The 25,149-nt window shown below is 42.6% G+C and overlaps 1 protein-coding gene across 1 annotated transcript in view; it reads left to right on the top strand.

Moving 5' to 3' along the window:
- The first annotated feature begins 7,619 nt into the window (after positions 1–7,619).
- MYO16 (myosin XVI) overlaps positions 7,620–25,149 on the top strand; it is a 466,166-nt gene continuing 448,636 nt past the window's right edge. The window contains exon 1 of the mRNA XM_026493590.4: positions 7,620–7,941. Within this exon, the coding sequence (XP_026349375.3) occupies positions 7,914–7,941 (28 nt within the window). The 5' untranslated portion in view covers positions 7,620–7,913. The remainder of the gene's footprint in view (positions 7,942–25,149) is intronic.

Below are 25,149 nucleotides of genomic sequence, written 5' to 3'. Positions count from 1 at the left end.
TGGAATTCCGTGAAATTGAGCTATGTGTTTAGTGCCTGGCTCATAATAAGCACAGAGTAAATGTTTACTGAGATTGGGTTTCACTAGTCCTGGATGCCTGCGAGGCTGTACCAAAGGGCGGTGATACGTTCAGGACAAATCACATAATAAATATTTTCACTAACACAAAGATCGCACTGGGTCAGTAGAACATCAGGGATGTACAAATTGTTTTGGAAATAATGGCTGGGAATATACTTGGCAAGTGCCTAGCCTATGCGTGAGAATTCTGTGTAGCATGTATCGTTATCTCCATTTTTCATCTGAAGAATTGGAACCCCACGGAGGTAGTCTGACCTTTAAGGAGTGGCAGAAGCAGGATTCCTATCTAAGCATGCTTACTGATGTGAAAGGAGGGGTCACCCCCCAGAGGAGCCTTGGTGATGGACAGGATGTGCCGTCCTCTTAGAGCTTCGTTAGCCTTCTCCAGTGCCTGCAGAACTTACCTGCGTTTATAGCTTCACTCCGAGAAGTTCCCCCAGTTATCCCTGCGACGGAAAAGGAGGGGTGTGCACAAAGTGAGAGAGAGAGGAAGAGTACGTGCAGAGATCTTCTCCAGAGAAGAAAGTCTCCAGCTACATCCCCCTGCAATATAATGATGTATAATATTATAATAATATATTATAAGCAGGTGAGTCTGGGGAGAGGACGTCCGCAGTTTCCCCAGAGCCATACACTACCCGTAGCTTCCAAGGCATGTTCGTATCCGTAGGCCTGCTAATCCGTAAACCAAGGTTGCCCGTGCTCTTGGCCTTGAGAGCCCAGACTCTAGGCGTGTGAAGATCGTTAGGGAGAGTTGCACCAACAATGAATGCTATTGCAACTTTTCCAAAAAGCTTTAGCCTTTCAGTTTGAGAAATAATTTGATACCATGTGTGAATCTGGATATTTTCTGTACATTTTTTTCCAAATCACTTTAATATGCTGTTAAATTTTGTCCCTTAAATATAGAGACCGCTCTGTCTTTTGTACTCCAGAGTGGGGTCTGCAACCATGCAGTTCATTTATTTTTATTTATTTTTATTTTTTCGGGAATTCATTTAGAGAAAAGAAGTCATCAGTGTTCAAACTTGCCCCCTTATCTTCCTATGATCCATTTTAATTTCATAGGGAACATTGAAAAGACAGATAAACTAAGTCTACTTGTGTCTCCATGCTCACGGCAAGTACGGTGTGTCTTCTCCATCTTTCTGCTCTGCTCCTGTCTCTCAAGTCTAGTAAATTATGTTTTCCCAAGTGCTCAGTAATCCTGAATTTAATAAAATACTACTGCAGACATCATGTGTCATGACCCAGAAGATGCTTTATAGCAATTCTAATTCTTGGGTTCTTCATTTGGTGACCCTCAAATGTTCCCTGGTGTTTTGGACTTTGTAGAAAATGAGCAAAAGTAGTAGGTCTATAGCTCAAATAACTAACTTTCTAAGTATGAAGGAACTTCCCGGGTGATGTAATTAAGGAAAATATAGAGCATTGTGTTAGCAGGTACTGGATTGACTGGTAGGTAGAAAAGTGAATAGAAGGTCAGTTAAGGCTAGGACTAATTTAGGCCAAGATATAACGAGAAGAGTTTATAGGTTAAATGGGCTCAAAGTGAATTTCAGTGGATGCAGAGAAATTGAGTATCTTTGTGTGTGGGTATGGAGAAGATTCAAATGTAGAACCTTTTGTTTTTTAAAGCTTTTATTTATTTGTGAGAGAGAGAGAGAGAGAGAGAGGAAACGGTCATGCACACGTGAGTGGGGGAAGGGACAGAGGGAGACAGGGAATCCCAAACAGACTCCCCGATGAACGTGGGACCCAGTGTGGGTTTCATCTCACGACCCTGAGATCATGACCTAAGCTGAAACCAAGCACTGGGCCCTTAACCAACGGAGCCACCCAGGCGGTCTGAGACTTTTTTTAAAGGAATGCATTGCAACTGGGGAACTAGGAAGAAGAGGTTCCACATTTAATCCCCTCCAAATTTCTTTCTTCTCTTTCAGGAAAATTGAGATGATCTTTTATATCATTAAAATACGTCGCCGGTACTGTTTGCTTAGTGACAGTTGTGTACGGATCCGCCCATCTAATTGAGCCTTGTTAGTCCCGCCACCACTAACCTCTCCGGCTACCTTCCTCACCACTGAAAGCCCATTTGTATGGGGCACGTGGGTGGCTCAGTCAGTTAAGTGTCTGCCTTTGGCACAGGTCATGATCTTGGGGTGCTGGCATTGAGCCCTGGGTCGGGTTCTCTGCTCAGCAGGGAATCAGCTCCTCCCTCTCCCTCTGCTCTCCCTCCTGGTCATGCGCTCTTTCTCTCTCAAATAAATAAATAAATAATCTTTAAAGAAGAAAAAAGTCCATGTGTTTGCCCCCCAACTTACAGAAAGCTGCGTACCCCCACAAATGGATTGAAGAACAAGGCGGAGAATACTTACATACTCCTTTGCTGACACATACCTGTGCGTTCACACACATGTACACAAACCTCGGTGCAGTCGTACAGACATTAGCACTGTCCGTGTCTCATTTACAGTTACGATATGCGAACCTGTGTTCATTGTCAAATTTTGGTGAGTCAGAGCAATATCGCAAAGTGGGCAGGTCGTCCTGGCTAGGTGTAACCTGTATGCTGGAGAGATTTTGAAGTGGTGTTAACATTCAGGTGAATACATTTGCAAAAGTTTACGAATTTCCTTTCCTTGATAACTACTTTAATTGCTGCGCATTAGAATTCAAAGCATTTCATTTTGATTAGGGAGAAAAAAATCACAAAGGGAATGTGTGTAACCAGATGCCTTTATGGAACAACTGGAGCATCACATATAGCCTGTGTGTATGTGTGTATGTGTGTGCGTGCGTATATATAAATGGATATATATATATCCATATCAATGCACGGATATGCATATGTTATATTACTCTATATTGCATTACATAAAGAGCATCTTTAATCAATTCATGGAGCAATTTTGAAATTGCTTTTTTTTTTTTTAACTTTGCTATTTTATGAAAATGTTAGTGCTGATGCTGATGAGCTTTTTCTAGCCCTTACGTTACATGTTCACATTTAGGCACTAAACAGTGCCCAGCTGGGTTAGCATCCTCACTGCTCCGCTGCCACAGAAAGGGTGGTCCGTGTTAATCTCTCCTTTCTTTCCAGCCGTGCAGATCTGTATCGTGAATTCCTTCCTCCGTTTGCCCCACGATTGCCTACATCTAAGTTAAATGGTCGCTGGTTCTGGAAGGAGATCTGTGTGAATGTTTGAAGGTGGGGAGGCTTGAATCTGGTAGCCAGCGATGTAGCTGACTGGCTGAAATCAAGATCGGTCCCAACAGATGGCAGACTATGGAAAGGGAGCTGGTTAGAGAGACAGGGGTCTGATTGGTCAGGCAAGGCTGGCTTGATCCTGGTCCACAGGGACATGTGGGATGACTCCAGAAAGTACTGAGTTTAGTGATGCCTCTTTCTTCTTGACAACTCACATCTTTTCTTCTTTGCGGTCTTCAGAAAAGGGCCCCGTAAGTCTTAGAGGGCCCCAGCTGGCTAAATCAAAGTGTTATTCCCAGGAGACAAGATAGGGGGTCCATCTGCCCAGAAGCATTCGGTAATTGTGACAGATTATACTATAAATTTAATCCCCAGCTATTTTGGAGGATTAAGTGTAGGTCAAAACCTGTGTGTGATTTGTTTCACCAAAGTCTAGTATTTATAAGCCCAGCCCATTGCCAGAGCAGAGGCAAAGAGGCCTGCATCGTAGAGTTAGAATTTGAATTACAAGCAAATTGTGCATGTGATTTATAGCCTCACTTGGAATTTTTACAGTAATCTACTGTGTATACGAACCCTACCAGAACTAGCAGTGTTTGTAAACTTGAATTTTGATTCCATCATTTAATAAAGTATGAAAAAATGCAGAAGTATTAGATTTAGAAATTATCTATGAAAAGACGGGCTTAATAGATGCATTCAAAAAGTAGTCTTAGGGGAGTAGTATTTCACCTGTGAGCTTTCACTGAAAAACCTATTTTGAAGCTATATATCACACACATCCCCTTTTAAAAGATATTTAATAATAAGCATGTACATGATTTTCAAAATGCTCATCTGTCACTAGAATCATTCCAGTTTAGTATTTTTTATTTTGGCCAGGAAATCATTTGAAAAAAATCTGGTGTATAATGATACTAACATTTGAAAGAAAGAAATCATGTATTTTTATCAGAAATAGTGTGAATAGTGAGCAGCTGTTTGGTGTATAAAAGAGAGAAAGGAATTTCTTTATTGTTCCAGATTGCATTTGAAATGTTATGTGTGACATTCAAAGACAGCAGTTGGTCATTGTAATAATTTTGAAAGATAACAAAATAATAGAATACTTGTGCTTTGGAAGTGTGTAAATTCTGTTGTAGTGAAAAACAACTTCTTTTAATGCATGATTTCATTTTTATTTTATTTTATTTTATTTTATTTTATTTTATTTTATTTTATTTTATTTTTTTAAAGATTTTATTTATTTGACAGAGATAGAGACAGCCAGCGAGAGAGGGAACACAAGCAGGGGGAGTGGGAGAGGAAGAAGCAGGCTCACAGCGGAGGAGCCTGATGTGGGGCTCGATCCCACAATGCCGGGATCACACCCTGAGCCGAAGGCAGACGCTGAACCACTGTGCCACCCAGGCGCCCCTGCATGATTTCATTTTTAAAAGATTTATTTATTTGAGGGAGGGAGAGAGAGAGAGAGAGAGAGAGAGAAAGAGCAGAAGGGGCAGAGGGAGAGGGAAAGAGAATCCCAAGCCAATTCCACACTGAGCACAGAGCCCGATGTGGGGCTTGATCTCACGACTCTGAGATCATGACCTGAGCCAAAAACCAAGAGTCGGACACCCAACTGACTGTGTCACCCAGGCGCCCTTGCATGATTACGTATTGTCTTAATGATCATAGTCTGTAAAACAGATAGGTTACTAAGAATATAGCTAATCCAATTTAAGTCTTTCTTAACTACTCCCACTGCCAACTCTGATGTTATATTTACCATATCAGATTCACAGTATCCTGAAATGATCAATCTGGTCTCCTAACACTGAGTTGAATTTCTTAGGGGTGGGTGGAGATCAAGAAATTTTAACCACTTGTAAATTACCATTATTTTTCTGCTTTATAAAGGGAGTGAAGTTATTAGGGCCAAAGTTATTTTCCCTCTTTGTTAATACCTGCATAAATTTTTTGTTTGATAATGAAGAAAAACATAAAACTGTATTTCTTTGTGGTCAAACATAGTTCTGCTAGTGTTTTGAGCACACGTATGTGGTTTCCAGAGAAAAAAAGATGAGATAACTTTTTAATCTGGGGGAATTTTATGTATATACAGCTCCTGCATAAAACCAGACCTTAAGTATTCTAATAAAGATAGAATACATCTCTTAGGATAGCCTCCTTCCACCTTAAAGTGGATTGGACATTGCTGCTTTACGTTGCTTCAGAGATCCACATTTCCCATCTTGTAATTTCTCACCTGCTACCATGCGCTGCCTTGTGTGACTGTCATTATTTCTCCAGACGACAAGCACTTTGAGGGGAGGGATGATGCCAGCCTTCCCATGTGTCTCAGTTACTATGACTTGCCAAATATCTGTGAAAGAAATGAACCAGAGAATAATAAACGCGTTTGGTAATGAGCCCCTGAAGTATGGGGGAGGTGTTACTGCCCGCATGGGACCTTGTTCAGAGTTCTTATATGGGGGCGGGGTTTGAGTTAGTTAATAACAGACTGTTTGGGGCCCAAATCAGTCATATTTTCAATAACATAGTTTCTTTGCCAAGCACACACCATGCTTTATCTGAGTCTCATACACTAATTTTTTCCCTTCAAAGAGTAAGTGGTGTCATAGAGCTCAGTTGTCTTATGACGTTTGTTGAGTATAATGTGGAGGCATGCAATTTGCAGAAAACTAAGAAATTTGCCTGTTTGAGGAAGGTATGTAGACAACATACCTTTGCGTTAAGAGGAGGGCATAGGGATATCTCGATGGGTGGCACCTTCCCCAAAGAGACCCTGGTCAACATTCACATAAGCTCATAATTACCGTGTGTGTGTACGGAGACTTGTCATGAGGTAAGAGAGAGCCTTGCTCTCTGTCGGGTAACTGACACACATAGTTGTCTCTTACGGTCTTATTAGGAAACATTTGACACACAGGAAATCTTAAATAGTAGACTGTATATTCTTTGTATATAAAGGCAAATTTTTATTCCTGAGAAGCCCTTTAAATGGTGACTTGCGTAACACAGACTCTCAATAATTAATTGTGGTATGAATGAATTAATGAAGAATACATATTACTGTTAACAGCTGAAAATTCTCATTCTGATTCTTGGGAAGACAAGTTCAAGGGTGCATTGCAGTCATTTAGCATATAGCTAACTTGTTTCCTTGTTAAGCTGATGACAGCCTTTCAGTGCAGACCAGCAGTAGAAGCTGGAATTTGGATAGGCGTTTTCCTAACCTTCAGACAAAGGGTAGGAATTGTACTTCCCATGTGTAGGTGGGGGAACTGAGGCTCTAGGAGACAAAATAAGTTTTTCAAGTTGATACTCCGGTAAGTGGCAGAATCTGTATTTGAACTCAGGCCATCCTGACCGAACCTCGAGCCTGTTCTTCTACATCGTACTACTAAAATGATTATTAGAATGATTTCTCATTGAAAACTTAAGTCATGACCCTTTGTTGCATAGGTCTGAATTTTATAATCTTTGTGCTTAATGAAGGTGCTTCTCTCCAAGTTTTGCTTGGTGAGAGAATCTCAGACGTAGGCTTCTACCACAGAAGGACGCACATATTTAATATATTGTTCATATTTGTCTTTCTGATGCCCTCAAATCTAAAACACAGGTTCTAGACTGTGTCATCTCACTTGCAGAGATCATCATAAAAAAGCATCAGTTTGCAAAAACAATTAATTTGCTTTGTAAGTGACTTAAACATGACCCTTTGCTTTGGCTCACGTGACTAATGCATGAAGAGCACGGTATTTATTTCTATTGCAATGACACTCCAAGACCATAGATTTCTTTCTTTCTGATTCCAAGTCAGTCAGACTTATTTCATCCGGTTGTACCGTGAAATCCATTGCAGTCTGCAGCGGTAGCAGACTCCTAAATTTGTAAAGCTATGCAAACCAGAAGCTTTTTGTGGATAATTTAAGTTTCGCATTCTGCAGAGAAAACCAAAGAGATTGTGAAATGTCATGTAATTTCTTCGTTACTAGAGGCAGATCAAACGACCTCTCATTCTGTGAGGTGGTATTTTGAGGTCCTGCTCTCCGTCTCCTGTTCACACACAGCAACTGGTGGCAACTAAAAATAGTCAGCTCCGCCACCGGCTCAGAATCTGGTCACATTTGGCTCGTGGACAGCGTGCGCAAATAAGATTTAGGATCCCTCGTTCAGTTTCTTCCCTCCAGCCCACTCATCAGCTAGTTTGCTGCCATTTGAAAGCTATTGAAAAGCCATTAACAGGCAGGACCGGGAGAGCCGCAGTGCAGCACACCTCTGTGCAGGCAGAATGTGGCTGCTGTGAGCACCAATTAGAGCGGACTATTCCCGGGACCGTGGCACCAGGAGCCCTGTCAATCAGCCGCGCTACAATAGCACGTGCAGCCGTGGTGGCTGCAGATCCACCGAGAGGCTTAGCTGAACTCCAGCTGCTGAATGAGAATGAGTTCGAAGCTTTTTGCACGATCATGGAACAGAGCCTTGGTTCCATAATGCATCCTGAGGTAAACTGTTACCTGAGTCAGGGCTCTAAATAATGCATTTCCTGGGGACTACAGTTGTAGCAGAAGAGAATGCTGGAACCCGTAGCAAGATTGCTGTCTGAGATGGAAAGATGTCTCACTATCATTTTATCAAGTGCTGTAAGTAAGCTGGATATTTTGCTCATATGGCTGTCTTCTTGAAATAGGATATGCAGATGCCATAGTTCAGGCGGGTCTTCTGGTATACCACGTCCAAATGAGTGACATAGGATGGTATCGAAAGATGTTTTACATGCTTAAGTATGTTTCCTTTTAATTTCAGGTGCTGAAATTATTCCAATGTGATCCAAATGCTGATAGGGTAGAAATCTTTAAAACTTGACCTTTATAAGAAAAAAAAAATACGTACATGCAGTAATTAAAAAAAATAGCAATTGGTAAAAAGGAATGTGAGAAGGATATTTCTGGATATGGGCATGCATTAATACAGTGTTTGCATAAAAACTTAGCTCATGAATGTATGGCTGAGACCATTTAGTTACTGTTTTACTCTCAAGTTAGACTGCTGCTATCTGCATCCAGTGCTCAACTTGTAAGCTTGATCTTTCCGATTATCCTTGACTGTAAACTTTTGTCCTTGCATCATTCACCTTGAAGTGTTCAGGGACTCGAGTGGCATCTGTACCAGATGCTCTACACTGATGCAGGTGTGTGAAAAATAGTTTGTCCCTGGCTTTCTGATGAGTCCATCAAGGCTTTCTTCAATGCCTGATTTTTTTAACAATTTTCCGAGCTAGATAAAAGCTGCCTCCGAACCTTCTCCGGATGGTAATCATGAAGAAGGAGACATATTTATAGCAAAAATGGCTTGCTAGCTATACATGTGGCACTTCTGAAAACTTCTGTACATGTATGTCATTGTCTCAAAGTGGCAGATGACATTAGTAGAAAATGCTTTCCCCTTAGGATGAGCGTTTTGTTGGCAAAGGACATTACGATGTTCCATTTAAAGTAACATTGTTAAGGGAACACATTTGAATGGATCTTGAGTTTTTCACTAAAGGAGAGTGAAAAAATCATGATAATTGAGAAGGAGAAATCCTTATCTTTCTTTTGTCTTTTGTGGGGGAGATATATCTAGGAGTGAAAAATCTATGATGAATGAAAATCTCTGAGAATGCCTTAGTCTTCACCATACCCAGAAGAGGCATGCACTGGGCTTCCTGGAAAATTTTAATTCCGAAAGGCATTCATCGATCAGTTTGTAAGTTGGAAAATTAACTCTTTAACAAAAATTGGGAGTGTACAGCACATTTAGGAATTATGAGGATAGGTTTTTTGTTTTGTTTTGTTTTGTTTTAATCCCTGAAATTTTGGGATTATTATCTTGGTGAAATGTCTGTAGGAGAGGAGAGCACTCTTGGCAGGCTTTCGTGTTGCCCCTCCTGTTTGACTGCACAGCAGAATGTCGTTATTTCTCCTTCCCGTGCCTCTGCAGAGGTTCCTGAAGCCCTCTGCACCATTTCTGCAAGGCACCTGGGTGCTCATTAGGCAGGGTGAACACACCTGCTGGATGGCAGGCACGGAGCCTGGGTGGAAGCGCAGAGGAACAGAGTGGCGTGGCTCGGGGAGGTTCAGGGAGCAGTTGGCCGCCAAACAGAACGGGGGGCTGCCCTTTGCTGCCTTATATTCCTTTTGTCCCAGCTGAATGGTTTGAGTTTAGAATTTCGGGACATTAAAAGAAGTGAGATGTCTGGTCTAGTGGATGCATTCGAGTTAATTCTTGCAGGCTGGATGAAATGTAAAATTAATGAATGGTGAAATGTTTCAAATACCTGGGAAAAATGTTCCTGATGAGTTTATCCAAGTAATTACCTACTACTTACAAAAGATCCGACTATGTTCTACGTTCTGTGTTTGGTAGTGTCTATGAAATGGCAAAGAAGCATGGAAATATCAAAAGCTATTTTCCATGGCGGAATGGTATGATGTGCTAAAGGAGTTCAGAAATTGTGTTTCACTGTGTGCCACCAGTGAACCGACGTCTCATAGTCGAGCTGGATCCTGAAGGATGAGGAGAATACAGAAGGAAAAGTGGGGGCATGTACAGAATCAGAGGGTGTGTTGGTAAGGACCATAATCCACAGCTTAGCTGTTGTTCTCGATGCATGAGCTGTTTCCATATTGTGTTCCCTTGGCCCTCGTATTGGGGCGATCTATTGGCAAGGCTAGTTGGCCCGTATTCTTCACATTGTTTCTTCCTCGCTTGAGTCTCCATGTGCCCGTCCTCTCATTCTGGCCCTGGTTCATCCCCGCACCGCGTCCACTTCCCAGCCGGGCAGCAGTGCAGGAAGTGTTCGGATTCCCCAGCATGAGCAAGAGCTTCTGAAACCCGGCGGCAACAGAATCCCATGGCATCCTAGGAGGAGAGCCTTAGAGCCGGACTTGGGGAGACCAATGAAGAATGCTTACAAGGAACTTTAAATATTACCTAGGGAAGTACTCATTATTTAATGTTAAAGCATGTGTATACTGAAAGGTCTAAAATCGGGGCGCCTGGGTGGCACAGCGGTTAGGCGTCTGCCTTCGGCTCAGGGCGTAATCCCGGCGATCCGGGATCGAGCCCCACATCAGGCTCTTCCACTATGAGCCTGCTTCTTCCTCTCCCACTCCCCCTGCTTGTGTTCCCTCTCTCGCTGGCTGTCTCTGTCTCTGTCGAATAAATAAATAAAATCTTTAAAAAAAAAAAAAAAAAAAAAAGAAAGGTCTAAAATCAAATTCTAACAGTAGCTGAGTCTGGCTTGTGGAATAATCAGTTTTTGTGTTTCCATGTAGCGTGTAGAATTCTGTTATCATTATAATTAATTATTCATTTATAAATATAAACTATAAGTATCCATATATTAATTATGACTAACTTCAGAATATAATTATATAATTATAATTATGGGATTATCTGTTACTTTTATAAATGAGCCTGTATTTTCAAAATTGTCCATAGTGGGCATGTTTTCCTTGGACAGTCAGAAAAGCAAACTTGAAGACCACATAAGAGAAATAATATGGAGGAAGAGATGGCTGAGACCCACATCTCCACCCACATTCCTTCCTGGCTCCATGGGCTCTGGCCTAATTCTGCATGTTCCATATATCTTATATAGAAGAGTTAAAAGCTAGAGTCTAAAAATGTATCCTGGAAGCAAGACATAGCAGGAAAGCTGAGGGATGTCACAGCAAAAAGTGCTGATGTTTCCTGGACCTCTGTGGCCAAGAGATGGCCAAGAGATGTCTTCGGACGGGTACGATTCTGTCCAAGTCATGGCTGGTTGGGGGGCGGTGAGTGAGGCCAGCTGACGTAAGAGCAACGGGAGGGAGGAATGGGCTCACAGCATTTTAGGGCCATGTGAAGCCCTGGAGCTGTACTTCCCGCTTATTGCTAACGATGGGCAGAAGCATGAGGTCCGTCCTGTTAAATGCTCTTTGGTGCCTCAGGAATCGGACCTCTGCCTGGCCTCTCTCTCTCCCAGTTTACCTCTCTAAGTAGAGGGGGTCAGAAGGCACTGTTTGCAGTAGGAGGCAAGTTAAAGTTATTTAAAATGAATAGACTCCAGACCTGTTAGTTCATTCACAGTGACCAACGATGAATTATATCGTCAAAGCTGCTATTTTGCATACTGAAAAATTTCCCAGTACCAAGGTCACCTTATTTTCCCTCTCATCACGGGTTTTCATAAATGCTACTTCCACTAACATGCCTTCCCTGATCTTTCACTGATGGTGCATGCTGTTCACGCGTTAGAGCCCCGTGATGCTGCGAGCTCACCGAAACGCCAGCACGCTTGTCCCAGGATTGCCTCCTCCCCCCTACCCCCCTCCTGGCCCACCGCTGCCCAGGTCAGGCCTGTGGTCCTTCACCGAAGAAGCCATCCCACCCCCTTGCCCTGATCTCCGCCTTGCGCTCAAGCGGGAGATGCTGAACCCAGCTAGAACCCGACTGTCCATCCTGTCTGTCCTTACGCCAGAGCGGCTAGGTGATCACCGAAGGCGAGGCTGGAGCAAAAGCAGACTCATTTCATTTCAGTTTCAGACAGCGACACTCTCCCTGCCCCTGCGGTGTTTCCCCAGGAGGCCTGTCCACACCAAGAGAATCCTTTACATTTCCCGCCCTGACAGGATGGAAGGCACCAGATGTAAATGGTGCATCTTCCTACCGTTAAATCTGCAGAGGCGCTGGTGTGTGGGTTTCCCTTTGCCCGCTCTGTTCTGTGGTTGTGAATTGTTCCTCCTCGTGTCCCAAGCCAGCGCGCTCTGGACCGTATCCCCTCTCGCCTCCCTCCTTCAGTTACCCCTGCTCTCTGGCAACTTCAGTCTCGTCTCCACTGAACCCTGTCCGCCAGCATTCATACCTGCTCCGGCATGCCCATCTTCAGATAATCAAACAGTCCCCCTTGACCTTATGTTCCTCTCTGGCCGCACGCCTATTTCGTTGTTTTCATGGTCACTCTTGGAAAAATTGCCTGTACACATGATCTCTGACCCTCGTCCCCCTTTATGCCCTGACCACTGCATGAATCCGACTTAGTTAAACCACCTCTATGTGGCAAAATCCAATGGACGCTAGTCATCCTCATGTTCGTTCATCTCTCACTTGACTTCTACCTCTTCTATTACAGCTCTTGCGATTTTTCTCCTATTTCACTGGCGGCTCTTCCTTTGCCTCCTTGCTGGCTTTCCTCGTTAGAGGTTGGCCCTGACACTTGCAGAGTCCCTGGCTGACCTCATCCGTTCCTGTGGCTTCAAACCTCCCCTGTGTTTGCCCAGATTAGTGCCTTTAACTCCATCTCCTTTCTCTCTCAACAACATGGGCATCTTTTCTGGTCGGTAAACATATGTCTTCTAAGTATTCTTGTTTTGCTTGCTGAGTAATATCCCATGGTGTTTATTAAACCACTTAATCATTAATAAACTTCCCTTTTTGATAGGCATTAGAACATTATATTTTAGCATTTTGGCTTCTGTTACTAAAGCATTGATTCACGAAGGCAGTGTTGTTGAATCAAATGGCGTGTGTAATTTTAAGTCTGGTAGAAACTGCCAGATTTCTTTCCGCTCGGCTGTAGCACTTCAGGTCCCCACCGTCGGCGGAGAATGCCCATCCCCGCCTCTTTGCCCGCCTGGGATGCTGTCTTTCTCCAGATGTTGTCAATGCGTTGGTTGAAATACAGTTTCTCACAAAGGTCTAATTTTATTCTACTAAAAATTAAGGAGATTCTCTCATTTCTTGTTGGCCCCATCTCTTCATACCTGTTCTCATTTTTATATTGGACGGTTTCTTCTTTTTCTTATGTAATCTTTTATATTAAGAAATAGCAGTATTTCCCTGAACATGTGCTGAAGATAGCTCTCCTATTTTTTTCTCTTTTGTTTTTGTTTTGGGTATTTGTTGGCATCTGAGTTTCTAATAATTTAGGGAAACAAGGTCTAGTGGCTTTTGTTTTTTGTTTTTTTAATTTTTTATTATGTTCAGTTAGTCCCATTACAGTACATCATTAGTTTTTGATGTAATGTTCCACGATTCATGGTTTGCATATAACACCCAGTGCACCATGCAATACATGCCTTCCTTACTACCCATCACCGGGCCAGCCCATCCTCCTCACCCCCCTCCCCTCTGAAACCCTCAGTTTGTTTCCCAGAGTCCGTAGACTCTCATGGTTCATTCCCCCTTCTGTTTAGCCCTCCTTCCTTCCTTCCTTCCTACCGATCTCCCTGCTATTCCTTATGTTCCATAAATGAGTGAAACCATATGATAATTGTCTTTCTCTGCTGACTGATTTCACTTAGCATAATCTCCTCCAGTCCCATCCATGTTGCTGCACATGTTGGGTAATCGTTCTTTCTGATGGCTGAGTAATAGTCCATTGTGTATATGGACCACATCTTCTTCATCCAGTCATCTGTTGAAGGGCATCTCAGCTCCTTCTGCAGTTTAGCTATTGTGGACAATGCTGCTATGAACATGAATTTTGGTTTTATTGATTGCTTTGAGTTGTCTACTTTAAATGGTTAGTCTTCATCTTATTTAAGCTTTTATTTTTATATTTTCAGTTCTGGTCTTTGTAAAAGTAAGTGTGTGTATGGTGTGAGACGAAGGTCACCCTGCCTTCTGTTTCTACATGCACTGTGTCCACTGAGTTGTAATTCCACATTTGTCACATTTGAATTCCAAAATGTACTTGCATCTATTTCTGGTTTCTATTCAGTTACACTGATTTATTTGCCTTGTTCACAACCATACTGTTCTAGTTACTGTGGCTTTATAGTAACTCTAATAAATGATAAGGCAAATCCCTTCTGAGTTTTAAAAATTTTTATTAGACATTCTTAAATATTGATGTTTCCATTCAATGGTCAATTGTTAAACTAGTCTTAAAGGAAGAAAAATTCTCAGCTGGGTTTAAAATAAATTTACCTTGCAATTGAAATTTGATAATATTAGAATAAGACACGTAGATCGATAGTACCTGTAATTTTACTAAATCACACACTGTTCCAATTTGATACTTATCTTAAAACAGTACATTGATAATGATATGAATATTTCATATGTTTATGATAATTATAAGAATAATTTTATCTATGCACAGTTTTATTGAATATTATTAAAATAAAGGAAAAATAAATAAAACACTCATACCAGTGATAAATCTAGGACTCATAAGCCTAACACAGTTAAGAAAAAGATAGAAATTATTAAATGTGCTGCTAAAGAAAAATAAATCTTTAATGTTGGACATCTATATCTGTGTACAACTCCTAATCTATCTCTCTCTATAGAAATATATCTTTTATGTATATTTATATATGTTTATTTTTTATATCTGTTTTCCTGTGGGATCAGTTTTGAAGAAACAGTTGAAGAATATGTATAAAATGATAGAATTATTGAAGCATATGTCTGTTATTCAACCTTTGACTGCATTGTGCATACATTTCAGTTTATACAGACTCTTAGGCATGTCATGGCTCCTTGTGTACCAGTGGCCCTTCCAATGATAGTATTTTGGTGTATCGATGCAGTGTTGTTGTTGCATGATTAAAAGCTTGTCATTGTAGATGGAGGGTTCCACATCCATGGCCTCACTTGACATCTGTTACTCTAACGTGATACCCTGTTGTTCTGTAGCTTGTTCAGTGAATGAAAGGGGCTCTTTATGCTTCCAGTGGTTGGCTCACACTTAGTGTCACTTTAGGGACAGGGACATGCCATGGTAACTTAACTGAGTTGAATAGATTAAGTCGATCACATTTTCTCCTAACCCATTCGTTCATTTATTCATTCCTGTATTTACTAATTAATTCAGTAAATATAATCGAGTTCCTGTTCTTCTCCAAGTACTGGTCTAAGGGCTAGGAATACAAGGATAATCCAGCCAGCTAATGTCACTCCCATCTTCAAATCCTGATAACTGTGGTGAGACAAAGTAAATTAGTAAACATAAAAATGCAGATAAAAATTTTTAGTAGCAGCAACTGATGTGAAGAAAATAAAGAAGTTTAAAGATTTAATAAGTGACCTGCAGAAGAATGTAGTGAGGGTCAATTCTGAGTAGATTGTGAAGGGTTGACCTCTAAGTGATTGAATGCAGTGAGAGAGCCAGTATGTGAATATCTGCGGGAACGGTATGCCAGGCAGAGTGGAGAGCAAGTGCAAAGATCCTGAGGCAGAGATGGGCATGTTTCACTTTACCAATTTGGAGAATCTAGGCTCCCAGAAGTTAACTTTTTCTTAATACCTCATTAATACTGCCCAAACTCATAAATAAATACTGCTTTTTATTTCAGTGCTCTTAGCTGGTCAAACTAATAGCCTGTAGTTCCATTTACCTTTACTTCCAAACTTCTTTAAACAGTTATTTATAGATGGCCCTCAAATGCCTTGCTACCCAGGGACTGCACGTTAGCTCCTGCTTCATTATTGCATTGAAACCTCAAACTCTCTTTTTTGTTCCTATTGACCTCAAAATATTTACCTACTTTGACTCAGTGATCATCTCTAATTTCTTAACCTTTTGCTTTCCTGGAGAAGTGTTTGTGTAATTCGTTGACTTAGTCTCCTCTTCCAGGTTCCTCCCTTGGTCTCTCCACTCACACCCAGTGTTTTCAGATGTTTCCGTCCGTCACTCATGCTCGACGTGATGTGGTGCGCTCAGCTTCTCCATGTAGATAGGGTTCTTTCCTGCAAGAAATTCACAGTCTAGAGGGGAGCCTGGGAAGTGACCAAACACTGTCACATTTCTGTAAGTGGGTATTGAGGGGGGGAAGGCAGCGCAGGGCCTGCAGTTCCGCTACAGGGAAGGTGTGTGAGGAGCTGGCCCGTCTCCTCCGAGTGAGCGAGCTGGCATGGGGGGATGAGGAGGCATTTGCTGCTGATGGATGGGTCAGAGACCCGGGCAGAGGGGAAGCCCTCTATGAAACCCAGCGTTGTGAGCTCATGGTACATTCAAAGAACAAACTGAAGGAGTTTCACATGGTGGAGGAAGGGAGAACAAATGTGCAATGCTTGGACAAGGATGACGCATTTTTTGCATTTTTATGGTATTCATCGTAGGAGAGAGTTCATGGAGTAGTTTTGAGGAGTAAGGGATGTGCTAGGATTTGTATTTAGAAGTGTCATTCTGGTTGCAATATAGTGGATGGATTAAAAGAGAGATTGGGAAGGGAAACAGATAAGAAAATAGGCCAGATGACAGCTCCAGTCAGAGTGGGGGCAACAGGGCTGATGAGACTTGGTGTGATTTGAGTGGTATTTATAAGAAAGAATGAACAGAATTTACTGTCTGATTAGCGAAAATGTCTGTGCTTTGGCCTCGCCTTCTTTATACATGTCCTGTTAGGGTTATTTCATCTCCCGCAGTTTTGTGGCTAGATTCCAGGAAAATCTCCCTGGCTATGCTTTTTCAGGCTCTCCAGGCACATGCGGTCAGAACCCAAGCAGACCACTCTGTTTTATCAGCTCTTCAAACTCACAATGTCCGAATTCAGTCCATGCTCTTCCTTCCTAAATGTGAACGTCGAGATGGCGAAGACCCTGTACGCTGTGTAAGCATGCTTAGACTTTTCCTAAGAGTAATTGGGATCCATTAAAATCTTTTACCCATTAGAGTGAAGAGCAAAGATTTGTGTTAGTGGGGTCAAATATGGAGAACGAGTGGAGGGGGGCAGCAGTGGCATGGGGGGGGGGGGCGGTGGGGAGGCTGTCATGGCAATCAGCACCCAGGTGGAGGAAAGGCCATCTTGGTGAGTGACCTGAGAATGGAGAAGAGTGGCTGAATTTGAACGACACTTGACTACTAAGGAATCTTTGTCTATAAGACCGATTCAGGAGTTGCAGGTGATGAAAGAAAGGGAAGATTCAAGAATGGCACTTATGTATTTGCTTGAATGACTGTGTATATGGTGTTTCTATTAAGCTTTAGATGTGCACCAAAGAGAGGCCAGAACATGTTGGGTCCCGTGATATCCAAGGAGAGCTGCCCTGTACGCAGTTGTATATAGAGGTCTTACGTCAGGCAAGAGATGTCTGTTTAGAGACGTGAGGTCATGACTCGACTGGTTTCCTTTTAAGCCCTCGTACAGGAGGAAGGAGCCAATGGGGAAATAGATGGCTCAGGTTTGACACTTCTGAGAAGCAGATAGAGGAAAAGATGTTCACAAAGGGAGGAGGAGGTCTTCAGTCAAGAACACGAGCATCATGGTGCCCGGAGGCAGGGTCTGCTAAACAGCCTGGTGCTGTGATATGAGATTAGGGCACATGTTTGAGGAGGGTCTGTGGACAACAGACCAGGAGCAGTGTCAGTGGAGACGAGGGAGTGGAGTTCAGACTGCAGTGTGCTGAGCCGTCATTGGAGAGGAGTTGAAGAGCACTCCGTGCTTCAGTTTCTAGAAGGAAGAGGAGAGAAAGGTCAGTTGGTGGGCAGAGATGTGGTTCTCAACAAAGTTTTTCTATTTTTAAGATAGGAAATGCTTGGGTTTTTTATTCTACTTCCTCATCTTTGGAAACTCAAGCCCACGTTTTGCTGTCATTAAAGGCTACGTGTTGGGACTTTTTAAAATAATCTTCGAGCATCGAAATTAAAGTAATATAAAACAAGGACAATAATGGTGATCCCATTGAAGATTCAGAAGAGCCTTGACATTAAGGCCACTTTGGTTTTCACCAATTGTCACAAATAAATTCATGCTAGTGTCATGTTTTAAGAGCGATCATTACATGGGCCTGACCCCTCTTTTGCCGTGCTTTGAAAACTTCGCTTCCAGCTCACAGCAGAATTATCCTTTCCTTTCTAAGGAGAAAGTACCCTACATATGCAGAGTCTGTTTGAATAATTCTTAAACTGTTTGGTTTTAAATTAGGACATATCTTCAGAAAACTACGTAGAGGTCATTGCTGACAGTTCAGTAAACACGTGTTCTCCGCAGGTGGTAGTCGCTAAAAAAGCTGATGGGGGGCTGTTCTCCACTTAAGGACGGGCTGGTAAGACGCAGAATGGAGACTATGACCTTGCAGGAGTCAGTGGTGCATTCTAAATACTGCTCCCGTTTTGTTTTGTTCAGCATAAAAAGGTCTTTGGCTCGTAGGAAGCGGTCAAGGGAGGAGTAACAAAAACGCAGAAGCTTCGGGGTTTTTGAGTAAGGAAAGATAGAAAAGGGTTGAATTATTTATTATCTGGAGAGGAGGAGTGACGGCAGAGACAGACATAAATGAATGAATGGTTTCGTGGAAATCAATTGGCCATTCTTTCTCATTCAGGCTTTTAGCAGAAAAAGAGGAAGACACTTGTCTCGGTGGCTAAAAACATGTATGAAATGGATGAGGGATATGCCTCTGGGTGCCTCATATTTTAAGCACATAAAAGCCAATTCTGTGGAGTATCATTGAGAGGAGAAAACCATTTGAAGGTTGAATCGTTTCCTAAATTTCTGGCTCATCATGCTTTATTCCGAGCAACTGCACCTATGAGGTTCAGCTCTGGGGACTGACTTAAACCCTTTCTGCTGGGGGCTCAGTGCAGGGCCACACATTGCTTCACCGTTTCTATTCTCGTGAGATCCTAGACAAGTCTTTTTTTTTTTAAACATTAAAAAAAACTTCCAGTATAATTAACAGACAGTGTTATACTGATCCTAGTCAAGTGTTAACCTCTTCCTTTTCTCACCAGTGATCCATAGAGTGCCTCACCTGTGATGGGCCAGCGAAATCCCTGGAAGGTGGGCCCAGCACAGCGTGTCGTGACGTTTTCTGTCCAGGTGACCTGTGGTCATGGGTGTGGCCCGCGTGGGTGATGGAGGCAGCACGTGTCATCCACAACCACCTGTTACTTATGGGACCCCTTGGGCCAGTCCTAGGCTGTTTCAACCACTGTCTCGTGTTTTCATTTACTCTTTAGTATATCACTTAATTTCTTTAGGGCTTGGTTCTCGATGTGCTCATTTGAAAAGTGTAGCTGGTATTATCATCCTATTCACTTCACAGGTGTCTGTGCAAGTCAGCCAGTCCATTACTCTTCCCTTCCCTCTGTGCCTCCCTTCACCCACCACGCAGTCATCCGTGTCTGCGGTCAGCACTGGCTCGTCCATGAATCCCCTGTGTATGGTGGGGCTCATCGGTGCCAGATCCGGGCGGGGGCTGCGGGCCCTCAGGCAAAGAAAGATCATGCAACGAACAACCCAACTTACGTTAATCATATCGGACACATATTAATGACACAATAATACCTGATAAATGAAAATGAGTCATCAATAGTAATTAGTTCACATCATGATGGTCATTAATATTCTTTAATGTAGCCATCTTTTAAATTCTGTGTATTTCCCTGGTCTCTACCACAATTTTCGGGGTTGAAAACGACCTCTAAACCTTGTAAGGTTTAGTACGTGCACTCTTTCTTTGTGACTTTTTAAGGCCCCAGTGTGTTTCCCGATATCCAGAGACGTCCCTGTCGCCCAGACCTCCTGCCCCACTGTCCCCATGAGACTTCCCGCGGACTAGGCGGCACTGTGGCGCCTGCCTGCACGGACTCTGGGAGGAAAGGCTCCCACGGCAGCTCGTACCAGCGGTGACTATAGGGCGCACACAGCGAGCTCCAAAGGACAAGACAGACCTGCACGGATGGGCCACAGGGAGGGGTGGATCGGGAGGCTGGGGCCAAAATGGCTGTGGGGCCGACACCCCCGTCTCACCTTTATCCTCTGAGCTTCCTTGCGTGCGCCCACGTGGACCTACCCAAGGACATGCAGCTGGAGCATGGGGACAGTAGTACCAGTGACTCCAGGTCACGTCGCTCAGACTGAGCGAGAAGCCCTTGACGGGGAAGGGGGTGAGGATTCAAGAGTGGGGCGGGAGGCCCTTCTCCAGAGTGTTCTCAAGGTCAGGCGTTTACTGCCAGCCATGCCCCAGCTCCACCAGAGACTCAAGCCAACTGTCCGTGACGGGTCTACCAGGGCTCCACATTTTCCCCACATCCCGTTTTTGACCCCAAGTCTGTGTGAGGAGACAGCGGTGCTCTGTGAAAGGAAAGAACAAAGTCAGAAAGAACAGGGACCTTTTCTGTTTGTTTTTGGTTCCTTAATGTATCTGTGTTTTATCATCTACGCTTACCATAGCGTTGAGTACTCTCGTCTTTCTGTGCTATTCTGTTAGTTTTGCAAACGTGTCCAAAGATTTCAGAGGCACACAGACAAGTCACACAACTCCATTTTACTTTAGAAGACATTTTTGTTCATTTCTGATTTCTAACCAGCCATGGAAGTGTTATATTAAAGGATGATGTTAAAAGTGATGGAAATAAAATCTACTGTACATGAGGGCAAGTCCTATTCCTTTCCTTAATTATAGCATTAATAAATTAGCATGAAGATGTGACGGGCCATGGTCTAATTTAAATGTTCTGAGATCGCTTTAATCTGTGAAAAGGAGACAATATTGGTAATTTTGATATTATTTAGAAATAACCAAATGCATGCCTTTCACAATCCCTTACAGTTTTTCCCCATTTTTCATAAAGTTAAAAAATATTTAGTAATTAATCACAGTGCAACATGTAGGCAAAACCTACATCTGGTTTAAAAAAACGAAGTACGGCTGGTATGTGTGAGGTGCTCCAGTATCTGGCTGGAGAGGCGCTCCTTGGCACACCTGAAGTTAATACCGTTCGCACGTGGACTGCTGCGTGGCCACGGGCTAGCTGACAGACGTGAATCATGGTTACACACTCATGTCTATTTGCTCTTTTCCAAAGTCAGTGGGTTGTCCTCTCTCACCAATGGCATCTCCTCAGTCTAGCCCCTGCAGTTTGGAAGCTCAGAGGCAGCTCTTACTGCACCTTCTGTCTCCACGGTCTCCTTCTTCACCTGCCTGGGATCAGTCCCCACCTCTGTAAAGTTCTTTCTTCTCTCAGTGCCCTCACCGCCCATGCTGTTCATGGTCCTGCTCTGGTGTGGCTGGGACCCTGACGCCTCAACTCTGAGAAGGTGTCCTGACGGAGCCTTCCCACCCCACCTCCCCTAGAAAATCAGGAGCTGCTCCTGATTTTCCACAGATCCCACTGTTGTAATTGGGATGCTGTTGACATGTCCTCAGTGGCTCCCAGTGGCAGAGCTAAAAGTGTAAGAGTTTTCCTCCCTCAGAAATGTTCTGATTCCAGTTGTTCTACTCTCATTTCTGACTTTTCACCTTTATGTGTCTTTGCATCTGTCCAGCTGAACCCCACAAATGCTTTCAGTTTCTCTGTGATTATTGCCTTTCTTCTATTTTCGATCCCCAATTTGAAATGGAGAAATGTTTTTCTTGTCTTTGAATTTCCACATTTTACCTGTTACCGAAATTCAGGTCAAATGCCATGAAATTGTACTTGACCTCCAAGTACTCAATTCTCCTTGTATCTGAGTTAACTTACCACTTTATCTGTTCTTCTTTGAAGCTGGTTATATTTAGATGACTGTCCTCTTTATCTTAGTCAAGAAGCCATATGAGCACAGCACAGTGACTGAATAAACTTGTAACCATCAAATGTGTAAATACTCAACTTTGCATACAGCCGGTTCTTAGTAGTATATTTGAACGAGTGAGATTGAGATTGAGTCCTTTACATGGCAGGGTCCTTGATATGCTCTTGGATGCACCTGTGAGCAGAACTAGAGCTGATCCTTCTCTTAAGGGGTGTATGGTCTATGGGGGGAAAGAGAAGGGAAGAATATTGACTGAAGTGTCCACTGAAAGGTGAGAATAGAGTTTTCAGTAGGAAAACTGCTTCACATCACTGTGTCAGGTTCATGTTCTTAGTACCTGAAGAATTGGGTTCATTGGTCTATGTCAGCATGAAGAGGGTTAAACTGAATTTTCATGCTCCAGGACTCTGTTTTATGGTCTTGCAGGTCAGCGTGCTCTGGGGGATGGTCAGGGATGTTGGCATGTGCCCTGTGAGAAGCACAAAATACTGGCTGTCATTGTGCCTTAACTTTTCCTTATGTGTATGAATTCTCAATGGTGTGTTTATACCTTTGTGACCAGGGACTTGAATTTCTACCTCTTTACATCTCAGTTCATAGCCATGTGCACCGAGGGCATTCAATGAACCAGAGGGAATTTTTGCTCTCCATCTTAATCACAGCACATAGGGCACATGCGCAGGAACCTTTCTGAAATTTGGAAATGTATTATTTTAAGATAAGTAATATATAATAAATATTCAATATCATATAAAAGTTTAAACCTTTCTTCTACTAGTGGAAATAAGCTACACACTCATAGCAGAAGAGAAAAGAAGTCAGTGCTCTAAAGGGATGCATCCTTTAGTGGGAAGAAAGACATGTATGTTATATGAGTCACTTGGTTGCCATTGACAGAAAATCAACTCATAAGGGTTTAAGCACAGAATGTAATTTATTGGCTTTTATGTGCGGAAAATGGCCCTTCTACCCGGGAAGTCCAATTCAGTTGGCTTCAGGTATTGCTGAATCTGGGGATTTAACTGATACTATTTTTCCTGTCTGTTTCTCTCTTTTTCCTCTCTCTCTGTTCCTCTATTTGTCTTTTTCTCTGAGTCAGAAGATGTAAGTCTTGATAGCACATACCTACATCCTGGTGGATTGATAATAAAAAACAAGACAGGGTCTTTTTTTTTTTTAAGTTCCTCATGTCCACCTATCAAATCTCATGGAATGGTCCTGAATTGTCCCCACTAGGATCGTATCCCTACATGAGGACTAGTCATTGATCTTCAATGTACAGACCATTGTGATGGGCTCACCTAAGTCATGTTTCCAGTTCTTCACATGGATGAGTTGGGAAGCCTTTGTAGCAACCCCACTAGGACCACATGAAGGGAGAGAGAAATGGTGATTTCCAGAGGAGGGTGCTCCTTGAAGAAATAATGGGGCTCACTAGATAGATAATGATAGTTTCAGATTCCTTACGATGAATTAGCAGGAAGACAGGAATGAAGATGTAGGGTAAAAGGCTGGATGGCTTGTATGGTACACTAATTAGTAATAATCTTCGGTGGGCAAGGTGGAGCCCATGGATGATGGGCTTGAAGACTTTGACTAGTTTTATTTCTTATATCATTATTTTAGGTGAGTATTAAGGCAAACTCTCTTGTTTTGAAAACTCTGCCCTGCAGAGCAGACTAGTGAAAGACTGAGGCCAAGGTGTTCAATGCAATAATTAAGACTTGAGGGGCACCTGGGTGGCTCAGTTGGTCGGGCGTCCAACTCCCGGTTTCAGCTCAGGTTGTGATCTCAGGGTTGTGAAATTGAGCCCTGAGTCGGACTCTGTGCTGAGTGTGGGGTTGGCTTGAGATTCTCTCTCCCTCGCCCCCTCCTGCTCATGCTCTCCCTCTCCCTAAACTAAATAAGTTAATTAAAAACAAAAACAAAAACAAACCTGAGACAAGGAAGGTCCTTTTGTCGTATATGGGGATGTTTATTTGTGAATCACACTCTTTGTTTTGACATTGCATTTTAAATTGACCTTGAAGAATTTCTTTTACCTGAATGTATCTTATAAATTGATGCAAGGACAATGGAAATCATTAAAAAACACAAACTATAACCTAGAAATTATCTTAACCTAGAAGAGAAAATTATTTTCCCTAAATTTTTCCTCTTCCAAAGAAAGAGGAAAAAAACCAGACTCTACAAAGCCAAAATTAAATATTAAATGTGAAATTCACTTTTGTTTCAGCTCATTACAGGACTGAAAATATTTTATATCAAAATAGTGTCAAATATCAAGTATTTTCTATCAAAGTACCATTTTAAATAAAAAATCTTTGCAAGACTTAGGAAAAGGATGGAATAAAAAAATTATTTATAGCCATGAAGTTACAGTTGCATCGACACATACAGAAGCTTTCAAATAGAAAGAAGAAATTTAAAGAGGAGCTATTAATGTACAGCATGTGCTCATTGGTCTTACACTTGCCATTTGCAATGCTCATTTTATAATGTTGCTTCAGGACTCAGACTAAAGGCATCCAGGAAGCTGCGTGATTGACTGGTGGGGTCATGGAGCTAGTCAGGGCACTGTTTCCTAAAGAGGAACCAGTGTGTTGAAACTGGCAGGTATCCCATTCTGAGACAGCCTGGAACACGAGGGAATTTGTCTATTAGAAACATTGCCTGGCAGGACTAGAGTGAGCTGAGTCTCTCCCAGCCAGAATCGAAGATGTCGAGTAAAGGTGAAATGTGCAGGTGTGGATTATGAACAGAAGATTATTTAAATTTGGGGGCCCAAACATGTATATTTGAGGTAGAGGGTCTAAATCTGTTTTCTTCTGAATGAACCAAAAAACAGCTTCTCTTTTGAGCTACCCAGAGAGTTTTAATTTTGAGACTGTTTAATTCCAGAGTATCGCCCTCTGTTGGAAGGGACTGGACGGCAATTACAGCAATCTTGGAAGACACCCACTAGTGAGACCATGGTGTTTAGGAAGGCAGGGCATTCAGGAAAAGTCAGGATTTAATTTTAGCAAGATGGTATGCCATAGGAAACGTCTGTGAACAGCCATTGGTAGGCAGTTCTGATCTTAAAGGGTCTGGACTTCCCAGACAAGCTCTCATTGAGTGTGTATCTCATAAGATAATAGCTAGTTGATATTTAGAGGTGGGGCTCCAAATTACCAGACTCTTTGGATCCTGAATTTAGCTGGGTTGACTTCTGAAAAGGAGCCTGGTCTTTCAGTGCCCTGTATGTCAAGGTAAATCTTTGTTCTGGACATTAGCACGCGGGCATGATTTGGGAACCATCGATGACACAGGGCAGAGCATTCACGACACGGTACCCTCCATCAACCATAGATTTGA

This window comes from Ursus arctos, unplaced genomic scaffold (genome assembly GCF_023065955.2).
Source record: "Ursus arctos isolate Adak ecotype North America unplaced genomic scaffold, UrsArc2.0 scaffold_10, whole genome shotgun sequence".
NCBI lineage: Eukaryota > Metazoa > Chordata > Mammalia > Carnivora > Ursidae > Ursus > Ursus arctos.
Note: the sequence above shows the minus strand (reverse complement) of the source record. Positions and strands in the feature narration are given on the sequence as shown.